At 40.6% G+C, this 15,453-nt stretch overlaps 1 protein-coding gene across 1 annotated transcript; it reads left to right on the top strand.

Moving 5' to 3' along the window:
• The first annotated feature begins 1,249 nt into the window (after positions 1–1,249).
• LOC136970411 (putative nuclease HARBI1) lies at positions 1,250–3,437 on the top strand. Its single transcript, XM_067264853.1, has 4 exons — positions 1,250–1,516; positions 1,660–1,754; positions 2,583–2,867; positions 2,951–3,437. Exons 1-4 carry the CDS (start codon positions 1,250–1,252, stop codon positions 3,435–3,437), a joined length of 1,134 nt encoding a protein of 377 aa, XP_067120954.1.
• Positions 3,438–15,453: the final 12,016 nt, after the last annotated feature.

Below are 15,453 nucleotides of genomic sequence, written 5' to 3' on the forward strand. Positions count from 1 at the left end.
CCTCTTCCATGGATTCAATAACGTCTCCGTTTTCAAGTGCAGAATCTTCTTTCTTCGGGATTCCTTTTTCTATGTGAACTGTTTTGCATTTATCTAGGCCAAATTCCATTTGTATGTCCTTGGTGTATGAATGTGTGATTTGTAGGAGTTGATGAAGTTGTTTTTGTGTGGATGTATAAAGTTTTATGTCATCCATGTACATGAGATGTGACAGTGTAAACTGTGTTGTTTTTTCGTGTCTGATATTGTAACCGTATTGCGTGTTGTTTAACATGTTGGATAATGGATTCAGGGCTAAGCAGAACCAGAGAGGACTCAAGGAATCTCCTTGAAAAATTCCTCGCCTAATAAAAATTTGGTTTGTTTGTATGGAAGTGTTACTAACCCTGAGATGGAATCCTTTTTGCTATTGAAGTCTATTGAGAAATCTTCTCAATAGACACAGCAAGACTAGAGAAATCTGTGTCTATTGAGAAGATTTCTCAATAGACACAGCAAGACTAGAGGACGATGGATGTTCTTTAGTAGCAGCTAATGAATGATATTAAATTGAATGAGTTAAAATTAAAGTATACGATCAGGACTGTTACACAGAATGCAAGAATTGGGTCCTCCTGTTCCCAGACTAATTACAGAATTTTTAGATGGGTCTAAAAATATGTTCGATTTTCTCTGTATGATATCTCTGTATGATATGATATGAAAATCTCTGTATGATATCCCCGATTATACCAAAAACAGACCTATCTACTGTTGCACTCGATAATGTATATAGAAGCTTTAATCCCGTCCTCCCCTCGGTGGGAGGACGGGATTAAAGCTTCTATATACATTATCGAGACGTGTCCAAACGGTGAGGAGTTGAAAGTTGAAATTTGGTACACAGGTAGGGTACGTCACGAGGACGCACACTGAGAAGGGATTTTTCGAAATTCCTCCCCACGGGGAGAGGGACAGGATTAAGTTTTAACACTTCCATTGTTGATGTTAAGACTTCCATTTTTAACACTTCCATCAACAATGGAAGTGTTACGTAACAATGGAAATGTTAACAGCCCAAACAGTTAGGAGTAGAAAGTTGAAATTTGGTACACAGTTAGGGTACGTCACGAGAACGCACACTAAGGGCGCGTTTGGAAATTGTAACCGGTAATACAGCGGTAGTGGTGCCTGACGTCATCGGTCATAGCTGGTTATTCCAGGGGAGTGGCGCATTTCTAAACAGACTGGTCATTTCGTGGTAAACAACATGGCGGCGCAATCAAACCGAGAAGAGACCATTTCATTAATTTTATCAATGCTTTCGAATATCCATTCGGAGGCATACGAGGATGACGATTTGGCAAGTTCAAGTTCGTCAGAAGATGAAAATGAACTTAGAGAAGTTGGCCGACTATCGGAGAAAACTCCGAAGGTGGAAGGCTACGTGGAGGAAATCGTTTCGCGATTTTCCACACAAACGTTTAAAAGCCATTTTAGAATGACTCCGGAAACAGTTAATGTCCTTGAAAACATGGTAAGTTTATCAAATATATTAATTTTGGTAAAAATTCAGAATAGGCGGGAATTAATTTGTTCTCTGTTTTATCGCTTGACCTTTATTTTATTTCCGTTTTATTAACTAATACAATATTCTATAATGAAAATAAATCGTTTTAGATTTCGGAAAAACTCATTAATAACTGCAGCCGTGGTCGTCAAACATTAGAGCCCAGGAAACAAATCCTAATGGCCTTGTGGCTTACTCCGGAATCGTACAGATAATCAATTTTGTTTTTAAGTGTTATAAAAATAGATGTTTATAGATGTATTCTATGGTAGGATTGCTCCAATAACAGTAGGAATGTTAATGTCATTTTAGATTTTAAGAGACATTTGCTTTGATAAGTGATTCATAAAATTTTACAATTGCATTAAAAACTTTTTTGAAAGAATATTTAATTTTTCTATTTTTAAGATCATTTTTAAATTCCTACTATTAGTTCACACTCCCCCTATATATATCTTGTTCAAATTTTCAATAATTAATAAAATACTTTATATTCATCCACTCGAGTTCAAATACATTTTTTTAAACTTGTAGTGGATGACACTTGATTAATAGTTTTTTTCAAATATTAATTCATTAATTAAATTTAATTAATTAATTTTAGTTTTATATGGGAGAAAACAATTTCTGGGTTCTAGTCTGAGTCAAGGAGAGAACAAAATGGAAAATGAAACATGTGAATAAATTAGTGAGAGAGATGGAAAGTGTGTATGTGAGAAACAAAAATAATAGTCCAACACCATATATAGAAAGGAAAATGGAAAATTGCAAGAAAATTCGCTTTCTATTTTGCCACTTAGTATTGTGATTCTGTCATATGTATATACATATTTATATTAATTGTAATTATTTAATAAAAAGTAACTAAAATAAAATTTTTCTTTGTTGACCTAAGTAGGAATTGACTTTAAAAATTTCTTTTTTATATTACTTGTTTAGTTTGATATCATGCATTCCATTGATAAGTGAATCAAGAAAAATGCTTTGTTAAGCCAGTTTTTTGTTAATAGATAAATATTATTTTTACTTACAGATCTCTAAGTGATCGTTTTGATGTATCAAAAGCAACATTATGGTTCACCAGTAAAAAAGTTTTGGAGGCAATTTCTAGTTTGTCTGGCCAATTTATACGTTTTCCGTCAGGTGACGAACTTGAAGCTAATGCTTCTCAATTCAAAAAAGCATGTGGCTTTCCTGGTGTGATTGGCTGCATTGATGGATCGCACATACCAATCAAAGCACCAATAAATCGTCCGGAGTCATACATAAATAGAAAAGGATTTCATTCAGTGTTACTCCAAGCTGTAGTGGATTCAAGGTTTGTAAATTATTCCTTTTGTTTCAATTTAAATTTAGATTTTGAAGTTAATTTCATTGACTTAACTATTAATATATCATTAGGTGCAGGTTTATAGACTGCTATGCAGGAGAAGTTGGAAGCGTGCATGATGCTCGTGTTTTTAGACGTTCGAAATTGGGGAGAAGTTTGAGTACGCTGGTTCCACCAAAATACCATCTTTTAGGTGACTCTGCGTATCCCCTACAAGAACAATTAATAACTCCGTTTAGAGATAACGGACATTTAAGTCCACAACAGCTAAACTTTAATTTAAAGCACAGCAGGACAAGAAATATAATGGAGCGAGCCTTCGGTTTATTGAAAGGACGTTTTAGACGTTTGAGATATGTGGATATGGGCAGCCCTTATCTCATACCAATGTTTATCATGACCTGCTGCGTTTTACATAACGTTTGTATAATTTATGACGGCGATTTAGATGACGAAACTGAAATTCCAAATGACAACTCTAGTGAATCTGTACCAGATTCTAGTAGTACATGTGCTCGAGCACAAAATAAAAGAAATATTTTAATGAAAATGTTGTAAAAATCTGTTTACAGCATACCAAAATAACAAGAAACACCAATACTGTATGTTGTAAACTGATTATTAAAAAATAATTAACAGTAACAAATCTGAAATAAAAAATTATGAAATAATGTTGTTGTTGTTGGCTGCCTTGAGTAATACACAGTGGCGTGCCGTCATTGGAAGCGGTGGAAGCGCCGCTTCCCTTGTATTTTCTAAAATATAAATTTTCATATTTTAACGTTGTTTGAATTAATTAAAATTAATATTTTATTATAATTGCATTATGTATCTTATTACAAATTTCTATACTATATGTGAAATAAACGATAAGATTGCTACTGTATATTCGAATATCAGTGGAAAAATGGAAGCGCTGTATTGTCGAAACCGGGTTAGCTTCCAAGCAGTCAAATTATGCGCATTCGCCCATGCGCTTTACAAAGCACAAACCTCACACGGTTTAGCTGGTGGAAGCTACACACGTATAACGCTTCCAATGTTTCTATCCAGGGGACCTATTCTGAGTAGTATCGTTAAGCTAACGAATGCGATAAAAACCAGTTTCTATCGAAACCACGTGATTGGCATTTAATCAACTGTGAAAATGCTATTCTGAGCCGTACCGTACGTTTCGTTTTCGGTTCCTATAGCCACATGCGATGACTAAGCTTTTCTTATCGATTACTCTCGAGGTGCCGTTTTTAGGAACGTAACGAAAGTAAAAAGAACATGGCGACTTTAGGTGTAAGGATGATATTACTTCACGAGCAATTGGAGATAGAGAAAATTAGCATTGGACGTCACGAATCTTGGTTTTTCGTCTTCGAGATAATGCTTTTCGGCTGAATGATACAAGCTTTAAAAAACTTTGTCGTTTTTCGAAGCCATTACTATTACATTTATGCAATGAATTACGAAAAAAGCTAGAGCTAGGGCCGAATTTACAAGTAAGCTATGTAAGCTATGGCTTAGGACTTCGCGTTTCAAAAAAGCTCAAAAATTTCTACAAAAAGAAAAAGTCAAATTTTGTAATTTGTTTTGTACAAACCAACAAAATATACGTTACTTTTTATTTTGTGTAGTATTTAATTATATTAATAACCAATATTGTTTATATTTCTAGTAATCCCATCTTTTTAATATAAAATTTATTTAATTTTTATAGGTAAATTTTCTTAACTTTTAGCAGCTTTTTTGTCATCGAAAAGTGACAAAAACGAAATTTTTAGTGTTTTCCTTTTTGATTGTACCTTATTTTCTAATATGTTGCAAATACTTTTTAACAATAAAACATTTATGATTAAAATTAATATGTTTATGTTAATTATTTTTTTTGTGTGATCGACTTCTAAAAATTGTAAAGTGTTGGTAAGGGGCCTCACACGGTTTTGAGAGCCTCGAAATACCTAAATCCGACCCTGGCTAGAACCGAAGTGTTTCAATTAATATCTCGAACTGACAAGTTGTAGTTCGCTGGCTGTGTTATCCCTTCTTTGATGACATTTTAACAAAATCTTAGGCTACAGAATACTAAAAACTTTGTAAATGGCGGGTTCCAGTCACGTAGCAAAAATACAATGTTAACTAAACTGTGATTGGTTTTTTTTGTAACTCTTTTCGCCCAGTGGGCACTAAGAGGGCCTCTTATAGCAAGCCCATTGTGGGTTCGGCCAGGCCCACAATGGGGCGGCCGGGTGGTGAGGGACGGGGACCTGACATATCCGAACGGACCACCCCCGATAAATTCTTGGGGATTTTTCGATCCGTTCGGATTCGATCCCGGGTCCCCCAGGGCGGCAGGCTGCTAACCTTGACCGCTTGGCCATCCGGCCGCAACTGTGATTGGTTAAAGCGTAATGGCTATCGATAGCATGGAACCCAGACGCATTACGACTGACTACGCGTAGCGAAACTCACTTAACGTGGAGCGTAGAATAGCGATTTGTCTAAGGTTTGTTAACTGCCTTTCGCTAGGGGATTTAGCGAATGTCCCGTGTATCGCTCTTGTTGAGTTATCGGAAGAGCTCAGCATCGGTCCCCTGGAGACCTATTCTGAGCTCTTCCGATATAACTACATAACTTATATTTGAAACAAAATTTCATAGATATTTTTGTAATTTTCTATAATGCATACGATTTTCCACGATTCACCACTCACACTGACATTTTTTCGCAAATTTATTACTATCTTCCAATTACAATCTCTTCTCAAGTACAATCTCTTTATGCTTTCTATCGGACAATATGTGTACCACGACGTGTGTTACAGGACGACATTTTGTCACACTGCTATTTCGAAACCTTAGTCACAGTGACATATTTTCCGAAAACTTTCGAACTCCGAACAGTCCGACGCCGACAATTTGTTTTTTTTTTTCGTTTTTGATAACATTCTGAAACAAATTACGCTTTTATTGCCTTTGACCGGTGCATTCCCTACAAGTTTTAACAGAAGGGACGTAAAATTACCGTTACGCCAGTGGTTTCCAACCTGTGGGGCGCGCCCCCTAGGGGCGCAAGACTGTTGCAAGGGGGCATGCAGCTGTTTCCAAAATATCATTTTCGAATACAAACCAAAAAAGTCGAATAGGTGTCAAAAAAATGAATCAGAAAATAGGTATACGTAATTCACAATCCTCGCCGCGAATTTTTCGGGTACAAATGCTAAAACATCCATCCATACTTTTGCTGGAACGAGAACATCTCGCTTTCGCGTTTGGAGCCGAGCGCGCTTTGAGTATTTATGAAATTAGATTGTTAGAAAAATTAAGGGGCGCAACAATTTTTTTTAAAGGGGGCGCAGGTACAAAAAGTTGGAAACCACTGCGTTACGCTATTCCTTACGACGTTACGAACTGTAAACGTGATTGAAATGTCGTGCACAGATAATCCCTGGTATTTGAATTATACGAAATTGAAAGCTTATTGAATATTTGTAGTAATGACTTAAATGATTTATCGTAGAAATTTCGACGTAATAAGTGACGCGCTTGATGCGACGTAATACTCGATTAACAATACTTTACAATTGTTGTTTTTCATATTGTTTGTAGCCGAAATAAATATGATTTTTATTGTTATTTCTTTTCAGAAACTTTTCGGCAAAATTCTGTTTCGGCAAGTCTCACGGAAGTAAGTAATCCTTTGTTTTTGTTTATGTAATTAATATTGAGTATAAATTCTAATAGAGCATCGACCCGAAACATATTTATGTCTTCAAGTTAAGATATTTATACAAATTATTGTTGAATTAAATTAGCGAGATTGATTTATAGACAGATTTTTGTTAGAGCTCGAGCTTCTTTTCGTTCAAATTGAGATAATTACCCTCAAATTATTAAAATGAAGGTGCGGTAAATGTGCAATAGTTTAGACAGAAATCAGTTGAAAAAATAATCTTAGTTTTCTTAACATATTTTATGTACTGTACGTTATAATTTTCTATGCAGTGTAGTTTGATTCCGAGACTTCTAAGCTATATTTCAGGTTTGATTAACAATACGAAGTATTGATTAACATATTGTTCGTATTGTTAATCAAACACGAAACAGAAAATAAAAGAAAGCGTCTTCTGTAGCAACGTCTTGATTATATAATCGTGTATGATCGTGTAGAATCAATTGTGTAAGTTATCATCTTTTGTCTTATAGAACTTTTTCAAATGTTTACAAGAATATTACTTTCAGGTTAACGACGTTCAACTTGGAATTTTACTTGGACATTTTTCTTCCCGACGCCAGACAGTAGAATCAGGATGAGTAGCATAATTTCTACACCTTCTTTTCATTTAATATCGTAATATTTAATTTAAGGTTTTTAATAAGTAATAATCGGGTTTTTTCAATTCCAATTACTGTAGTATAAAAGCTTCTAATTTCATAAAACATTTTCACATTATTGAAAGCTCTAGCCAGTCGTTAAGTAAGGCATGGCGCCTTTGCATCATATGCACTACCTCGTGCATCACGTTCTGTACGCCACGCACTTTGGTTCTTTTCTGTACTAAAAAGGCAAATAATGCTCAACCTTAACCTATTTGCTACCAACGACTCACATGTCTCAGGCACTGGTAAATCTTACTAGGATGCACAAAGGTTGAAAATTTTAGATATACTGTATATTTATCTATTAATTCTATAGAGGTTTCACCACTAATGCAACTGTCATAGTTGAATTACTTATTGTTTTTGTCTGAATATGCATTTTTAGTTTTTTCTGCGATAATTAAAAGTGTTTTTCGTACCGTTAGAATTTCGTATTGATATTTCTGAGTTCGCTTGTGACGAGAATTCTTCGTAATCTGAAATCCATGGTAAGAAAATAATACACTTTATTTTACATCTGTGATAAATGTTTCGCATTAACATTTCAAAGCGGAACATACTTATCACAATGTTCTGATAATACTTTGTTTATAATGTAATTTTTCATTCAATTCGAACTTATTTTAGACTAAAAATTTTTTCAAGATCAAAGAAATAAAATGTTATTATCTGAAACCATTTTGCTCCCAGAAAGTACTCCCGAAACTGTTTTCTACTATTAAAAACAGTCCTGATGTATTCTCAGAGTTCGACCGTTTTCTACAACTGCAATGTTGACGTACACAATAAGATTTCCTGCTGCTAGCATTTTTATGAATAACCGAAAAATGATGCCGAAACTTGTAAACAAACTTAAAAGAAAGAATTTGAATTTTTGTATAATGATGCAAGAATATTAGCATTTCGATGGATGGACAGTAAGAAGGTCGCATTATTCAGCAATTGCCACAATCCAGAAAGTACATCTGTAAGTAGGAGTCAAAAAAATTGCTAAAAACGTTTACGTAGCCTGTCCAAAGGCAATTGCATTTTATAATCAATTAATGAGTTAGGAATGGATTTGTCTGACCAATGTGTCAGTGTCTATAACTTCGATTGTAAGGTCAAAATTTGTGGGAAAAAGATATTTTATGAACTGCTTATGATAGCAGTATTAAACACATGGATCCTTTGCAAACAGACCAGTCGTAACTAAGTTATGCCTTTGTTGAGACATTTCGTTTTTTTGGAATATAATCTAATGGCTGTAGGAAAAGTTGAACGTATGAAATGTTCTGTGCAGCCTTCTTAATTAAGGAAAACAATGGGCAAAATATGAGGTCACATTCAGTTGAAGGAAACATCAGAAGAAAGTGTGCAAGACGTTTAGAACAAAAAATTGAAAAAGAACAGCTAAATTGTGTACAATGTGTAATAACCCTTTGTATAAAATATGTTCTGCACCATATTATTTATAAGTCTTTTTTTTATCTTAAATAAATTTGAATTTGATTCATTTGTGTGTTCGTTCTCGTTCTCGATAGAAAGTGTATTGCTTTTAGCGATGTGACTAAAATCCGTCGGCATGTTTCGGTAGAATTGGTTCGAGTTTGGTCCTACCTTGGATGATGATCGCTTCGATCTCGACGGCGCGTCCATTTGCTCGCCTGTGAGGATTAATGGAGACACTGATCCTCGCGAAGTATCTTATTTTATTCGTCACGTTTGCTAGATATATACAGTAGTATCATTCACTATTAAGAAGTATTTACAGTAGGTTAGGTCGGCACGGAACGAAAAGAAAAACGTCTCTCCTTGACAGCATCCAAGAACCAAGTTCGGTCAGCGCGCCAAAATCGCGGTGGCGCCCTCTGCCCTACACACTCCCCCAGTGGGCGAACGTATCACATCCAGGAAACGTACGGTAGTCGGATAGCGCGCCCTGATGAGGTTTGTCTTCCGGTCGTCTCGGCGGGTGATGTTGTATGTTGGCAGTCTGATGGTGTCGCCGTGCTTGTAGGATACGTTCCAGTAGCGGTGTCTTCGCTTAGAAGGAATGCGGGTTTCAGTCTATCTGTCGAAACCCGTTTAGGAGAGCCCGCAACGTCGATATCGAAAAACTTTTCGAAGCGGCAGCGTACACGGTGCGGGCCAAGTAGGCTGGACGAAGAGAAGGGTGTGCGGCTGGATTGAGCACAAAGACATGCGAACAGTCTGATAGCCGTTTAGAGACAAAAGTTGTTTGCTTCCCATGTTGAGATGTTGGGGACGGCCTTAGCGTGCGGAGAAATTGTTGCAGCCGTCGCATGAATTCTGTCTTCTCTACCACTGGGAAATCCACCAGAAGTTCGCCTGGCAGCTGTAATGGAGTGCCGTACAGCAGCTCGGCTGGGGATGCTCCAATATCCTCTTTGATGGCCGAGCGTAAGCCTAGGAAGACGAGAGGTAAGGCCGCCGTCCAAGGGGTTGACCGTTTCAGATGCGCTGACAGGGCTGCCTTCAGAGTGCGATGTTGTCTCTCGATCAGCCCGTTGGCCTGGGGTGGTAGGCAGTGGTATGGTTGATTTGGAAGCCTAGGTAGTTGCTTAGAGATTTGAACAACTGGCTTTAAAATTGTCTGCCCTGATCCGTTGTAATCGTTGTAGAGACGCCGAAACGTGCAAACCATGTATGGATCAGTGCCTTGGCGACTGTGTCCGCCGTCTGGTCTGGTAACGGTGTTTCCTTCACCCACCTAGAAAATCGGTCGACTGCAGTGAGAAGGTATCTCGATCCTTTTGAGAGTGGTAACGGACCGACTAAGTCGATGTTGATGTGTTCGAATCGTGAATTTGGAACAAGAAACTTCGACAAAGGTGCACGTGTATGTCTGTGGATTTTCGCCTTTTGGCAGGCCATGCAAGATCATGCCCATGTCTGACAGTCTTTGTTTATATTTGGCCAGATGTATCTCTGAGTGACCAGCTTGGATGTTGCACGGACTCCTGGGTGTGATAAGTTATGAGTGGCCGAAAACACTTCCCGTCGGAAAGAAGGGGGAATATACGGTCTACAGTGACCGGTAGAGACGTTGCAGTACAGGGGTTTTGATGAGCTTGGGAGGTGCATCGTTACTATTTTTGACTTGGGTTTTGTTGTAATTCGGACAGTTCATCGTTCTGCTGTGCGTCTGCGATGGCGTCGTAGTTTATGGATGGTGTGCCAATCGTGTTTATGCGGGACAGAGAATCTGCTACGACGTTGTCCCTGCCGGATATATGGTGAAAGTCGGTTGAAAACTGCGATATATAGTCCAATTGACGGAGTTGACGTGGTGACGCTTTGGCCAAATCTTGGAGGAAGGCGAACGTGAGGAGTTTGTGATCTGTGTAGATAATGAATTGCCTCCCCTCCACAAGGTGTCGAAAATGCTTGACAGCAGAGTAGATGGCTAGCAGTTCTCGGTCATATACGCTGTATTTCATTTGAGACTTGGTGAAGGTTCTGGAGAAGAAACTAAGGGTTGTTTAACGCCGTCGAGCTCTTGGTGTAAGACGGCTCCCATGGCAACATCTGATGCGTCTGTGGTTAAGGAAATTCTGGCCTCCGGTGCTGGGTGGGTGAGAAGAGCGGCTCTGCTTAAGGCGTTCTTCATGTTGTTGAAGGCGCTGTTTGCTTTTTCCGACCAGACGAGAGGTTTGGTGCTGCTTTTGGTATGGCCGATTAACATGGCGTTAAGAGAAACCTGCAACGTAGCGCATACTGGGATAAACCTATTATGAAAGTTTATCATTCCGAGGAATCGTCGCAGTGCTGTAGCTGTCTCTGGTCGAAGGAAATTTTGAATGCAGTCCACTTTCGATTGTAGAGGACGCAGGCCTTCTGGCGTTATCATGTATCCTAGGAATTGTATAGATGTGGCACCAAAGGTACACTTAGCAGGGTTGATACACAGCCCGTACTCGTTTAATCTGCTAAAGAGAGTGCGAAGATGTCGTTGATGCGTTTCTTCATCCGGCGAAGCGACAAGAATGTCGTCTAGATAACAGAAAATGAAGTCAAGACCGGTGAGCACCATGTTCATGAACCGCTGAAAGGTTTGAGCTGCATTTCGTAGTCCGAAAGTCATGAAGGGAAATTTGAACAGGCCAAAGGGAGTAATGATATAGGTTTAGGAATGTCGGGTTCATGTACGGGTATCTGCTGGTAAGCACGTACCAGGTCTATCGATGAAAAGATCTTAATAGCATGTAGAATGTGGTTGCAATCTGTAATGAATGGAATTGGATATCTGTCCGGAATGGTAATGCTGTTGAGTGCCCTCAACCCTGCATACTCTTCGCTTGTACTCCAGGAGGAGAGGAGGGTGATCGCTCAGCGACCGCGTCTGCATAGTCGCACCCTTATAGAGGATCTTGTGAAGGGTCTTGGTCTGGAGCGCTCTGGTTGAACGAAAGAAATTTAGGATCGGGTATCCTGCAGATGTTCGTGGGCAGACGTATCCGAAAAGGGTGGTGACTTGCAGAGCTTAGGACAGAGATCTGGCGACGACTGACTCTTCGGCCGCCAATTTCGATATCAGTACGATATCGTCCGGCCAAGAGATCAGCAGATCACGGGAATGCGTCGTTTTGCCGTCGAGAAAGTATAAAAGGAGTCGAATGTAAGAGATTATCTCAGGTAGTAGATGACAACAACCACTGAGCAAGTATGACGACATCGACGATCGAAATATGGGAAAAGTCGGATTATCACAAAAGTATATGTCAATTACATGTTTTATTTTTAAAAATGTATAAATACATACGTATATAGTTGATAAGAAATATGCTATACAATATAGTCGTGCTAATCCGAATACTTTGTAATCCGAACAGCTTTTACCATTCCGCTAACTAACGGGAACAGCTGTCGCGGTTGCAGTCGCCCGCGCGACTGGAAATCGCAGTGTGACCAGGGCTTAAAATAATGGACTTGCCAACTGTTCAGCTCGTGTAAGCATAAGTCGCATATGAGCATTACTGCTCATTCTTTTTGACACTGTTTAACTTTTTTAAATCGCGCTCTACGCGGCTTTAATCTTGCGAAGCAAACGGCCGTCTTCACCCGCAAGAGTGTCTTCAGTCTTCGCCCTACGCGGCTTTATCTTGCAGAGTAGACGACCGTCTTCGACCCGCAATAATGTGTTTTGTCTTGCCCTACGCAGGCTTTAATTTGACGAGGTAGACGGCCGTCTTCGACCCGCAAGATGTGTCTTCAGTCTTCGCCCTACGCAGGCTTTAATCTTGCGAGGTAGACGGCCGTCTTCGACCCGCAAGTGTGTCTTCAGTCTTCGCCCTACGCGGGCTTTAATTTGCGAGGTAGACGGCCGTCTTCGACCGCAAGAGTGTCTTCAGTCTTCGCCCTACGCAGGCTTTAATTTGCGAGGTAGACGGCCGTGTTCGACCGCAAGAGTGTCTTCAGTCTTCGCCCTACGCAGGCTTTAATTTGCGAGGTAGACGGCCGTCTTCGACTCGCAAGTGTGTTTTCGTCTTCGCCCTACGCAGGCTTTAATCTTGCGAGGTAGACGGCTGTCTTCGACCCGCAAGAGTGTCTTCAGTCTTCGCCCTACGCGGCTTTAATTTGACGAGGTAGACGGCCGTTTTGACCGCAAGAGTGTCTTCAGTCTTCGCCCTACGCAGGCTTTAATTTGACGAGTAGACGGCCGTCTTCGACTCGCAAGTGTGTTTTCAGTCTTCGCCCTACGCAGGCTTTAATTTGACGAGGTAGACGGCTGTGTTCGACCCGCAAGAGTGTCTTCAGTCTTCGCCCTACGCAGGCTTTAATTTGACGAGGTAGACGGCCGTCTTCGACCGCAAGAGTGTCTTCAGTCTTCGCCCTACGCGGCTTTAATCTTGACGAGGTAGACGCCGTCTTCGACCCGCAAGAGTGTCTTCAGTCTTCGCCCTACGCGGGCTTTAATTTGACGGGTAGACGGCCGTCTTCGACCCGCAAGTGTGTTTCAGTCTTCGCCCTACGCGGGCTTTAATCTTGACGGGTAGACGGCCGTCTTCGACCCGCAAGAGTGTCTTCAGTCTTCGCCCTACGCAGGCTTTAATTTGACGAGGTAGACGGCCGTCTTCGACCCGCAAGATGTGTCTTCGTCTTCGCCCTACGCGGGCTTTAATTTGCGGAGTAGACGGCCTGTCTTCGACCCGCAAGAGTGTCTTCAGTCTTCGCCCTACGCGGGCTTTAATCTTGCAGGTAGACGACCGTCTTCGACCCGCAAGAATGTGTCTTCAGTCTTCGCCCTACGCAGGCTTTAATTTGACGAGGTAGACGGCCGTCTTCGACCCGCAAGTGTGTTTTCAGTCTTCGCCCTACGCAGGCTTTAATCTTGACGAGGTAGACGGCCGTCTTCGACCCGCAAGAGTGTCTTCAGTCTTCGCCCTACGCGGCTTTAATTTGACGAGGTAGACGGCCGTCTTCGACCCGCAAGAGTGTCTTCAGTCTTCGCCCTACGCAGGCTTTAATTTGACGAGGTAGACGGCCGTCTTCGACTCGCAAGTGTGTTTTCAGTCTTCGCCCTACGCGGGCTTTAATTTGACGAGGTAGACGGCCGTCTTCGACCCGCAAGAGTGTCTTCAGTCTTCGCCCTACGCAGGCTTTAATCTTGCGAGGTAGACGCCGTCTTCGACCCGCAAGAAGTGTCTTCAGTCTTCGCCCTACGCGGCTTTAATTTGACGAGGTAGACGGCCGTCTTCGACCCGCAAGTGTGTTTTCAGTCTTCGCCCTACGCAGGCTTTAATTTGCGAGGTAGACGGCCGTCTTCGACTCGCAAGTGTGTTTTCAGTCTTCGCCCTACGCGGCCTTTATCTTGCAGAGTAGACGACCGTCTTCGACCCGCAATAATGTGTTTTGTCTTTGCCCTACGCAGGCTTTAATTTGACGAGGTAGACGGCCGTCTTCGACCCGCAAGTGTGTCTTCAGTCTTCGCCCTACGCAGGCTTTAATCTTGCGAGGTAGACGCTGTCTTCGACCCGCAAGAGTGTTCTTCAGTCTTCGCCCTACGCAGGCTTTAATTTGACGAGGTAGACGGCCGTCTTCGACTCGCAGTGTGTTTTCAGTCTTCGCCCTACGCAGGCTTTAATTTGCGAGGTAGACGGCCGTCTTCGACCCGCAAGAGTGTGTTCAGTCTTCACCCTACGCAGGCTTTAATCTTGCGGGTAGACGGCCGTCTTCGATTCGCAAGTGTTCTTAGTCTTCGCCGTACGCGGGCTTCAATTTTGCGAGGTAGACGGCCGTCTTCGACCTGCAAGAGTGTCTTCAGTCTTCGCCCTACGCGGGCTTTAATTTGTCGGGGTAGACTGCTGCCTTTGACCCGCAAGAGTGTCTTCGGTTTTCGCCCTACGCGGGCTTTAATCTTGCGGGGTAGACGGTTGTCTTCGACTCGCAAGAGTCTGTTCTCTCTTCGCCCTACGTGGGCTTTGTATCAAGGGGTTGACGGCTGCATCGGTACCTTGTCAGAATCAAGTAAACACGTCACATCTCATTACCTGGAAGTATCATTTGTTATTTTCAGTTGTTTTCGACATTAATAAATGCTTCGTATATTTTATAATTTTAATCGGGTAAAGGAAATTTCGTTAGAAAAGAAAATTTTAAAATCGAGTTGTTTAAAATATTCTAAGTATCGAAACAAAGGCTTTATAATCTAAATATATCATTTGTTGTCTGGCCATAGAAATTCAGCGAATGTTGGAATATGAAAAACTTCGTATAGTTGAACTTTTCTATCCGGAAGCTTGCGAGGAAGGAAAGTAAATTCGAGATAAACTGGTTTCAATATATAGAGGTTTATACGTTTGCATATACACGGAATCTAGGAGAAATTGAAGATTATATAGCTACGAAAGAATGGAGAGCGCTGGGGAAAATAGGTCCTAATTAAAATTACTGTCCAGAGATACTATGGAATATCCTCATATTGTGTGACAGGAAGCTGTACACAGCTTCGACTTAACGCAGTTCGTCTTAGCCAGGTTTTACTGTACGTTAAAACGACATTATACGGAAGCAGGAGACAACTTCAACATACATAGAACGTATTGAATTTATTTATTATAACATTCAAACTGATGTATGACTATTCCCAATCAAATTTTATACGTAATCTGATAAAGTAATTTCCAAAAATCTCACGTTTGAAATGAAATTCGAAATCTTAAACTATAAATTTAACATTTTATCGCCAATAATTCCATTTTGAT

This window comes from Centruroides vittatus, unplaced genomic scaffold, assembly GCF_030686945.1.
Source record: "Centruroides vittatus isolate TY-2023 unplaced genomic scaffold, ASM3068694v2 contig_1952, whole genome shotgun sequence".
NCBI lineage: Eukaryota > Metazoa > Arthropoda > Arachnida > Scorpiones > Buthidae > Centruroides > Centruroides vittatus.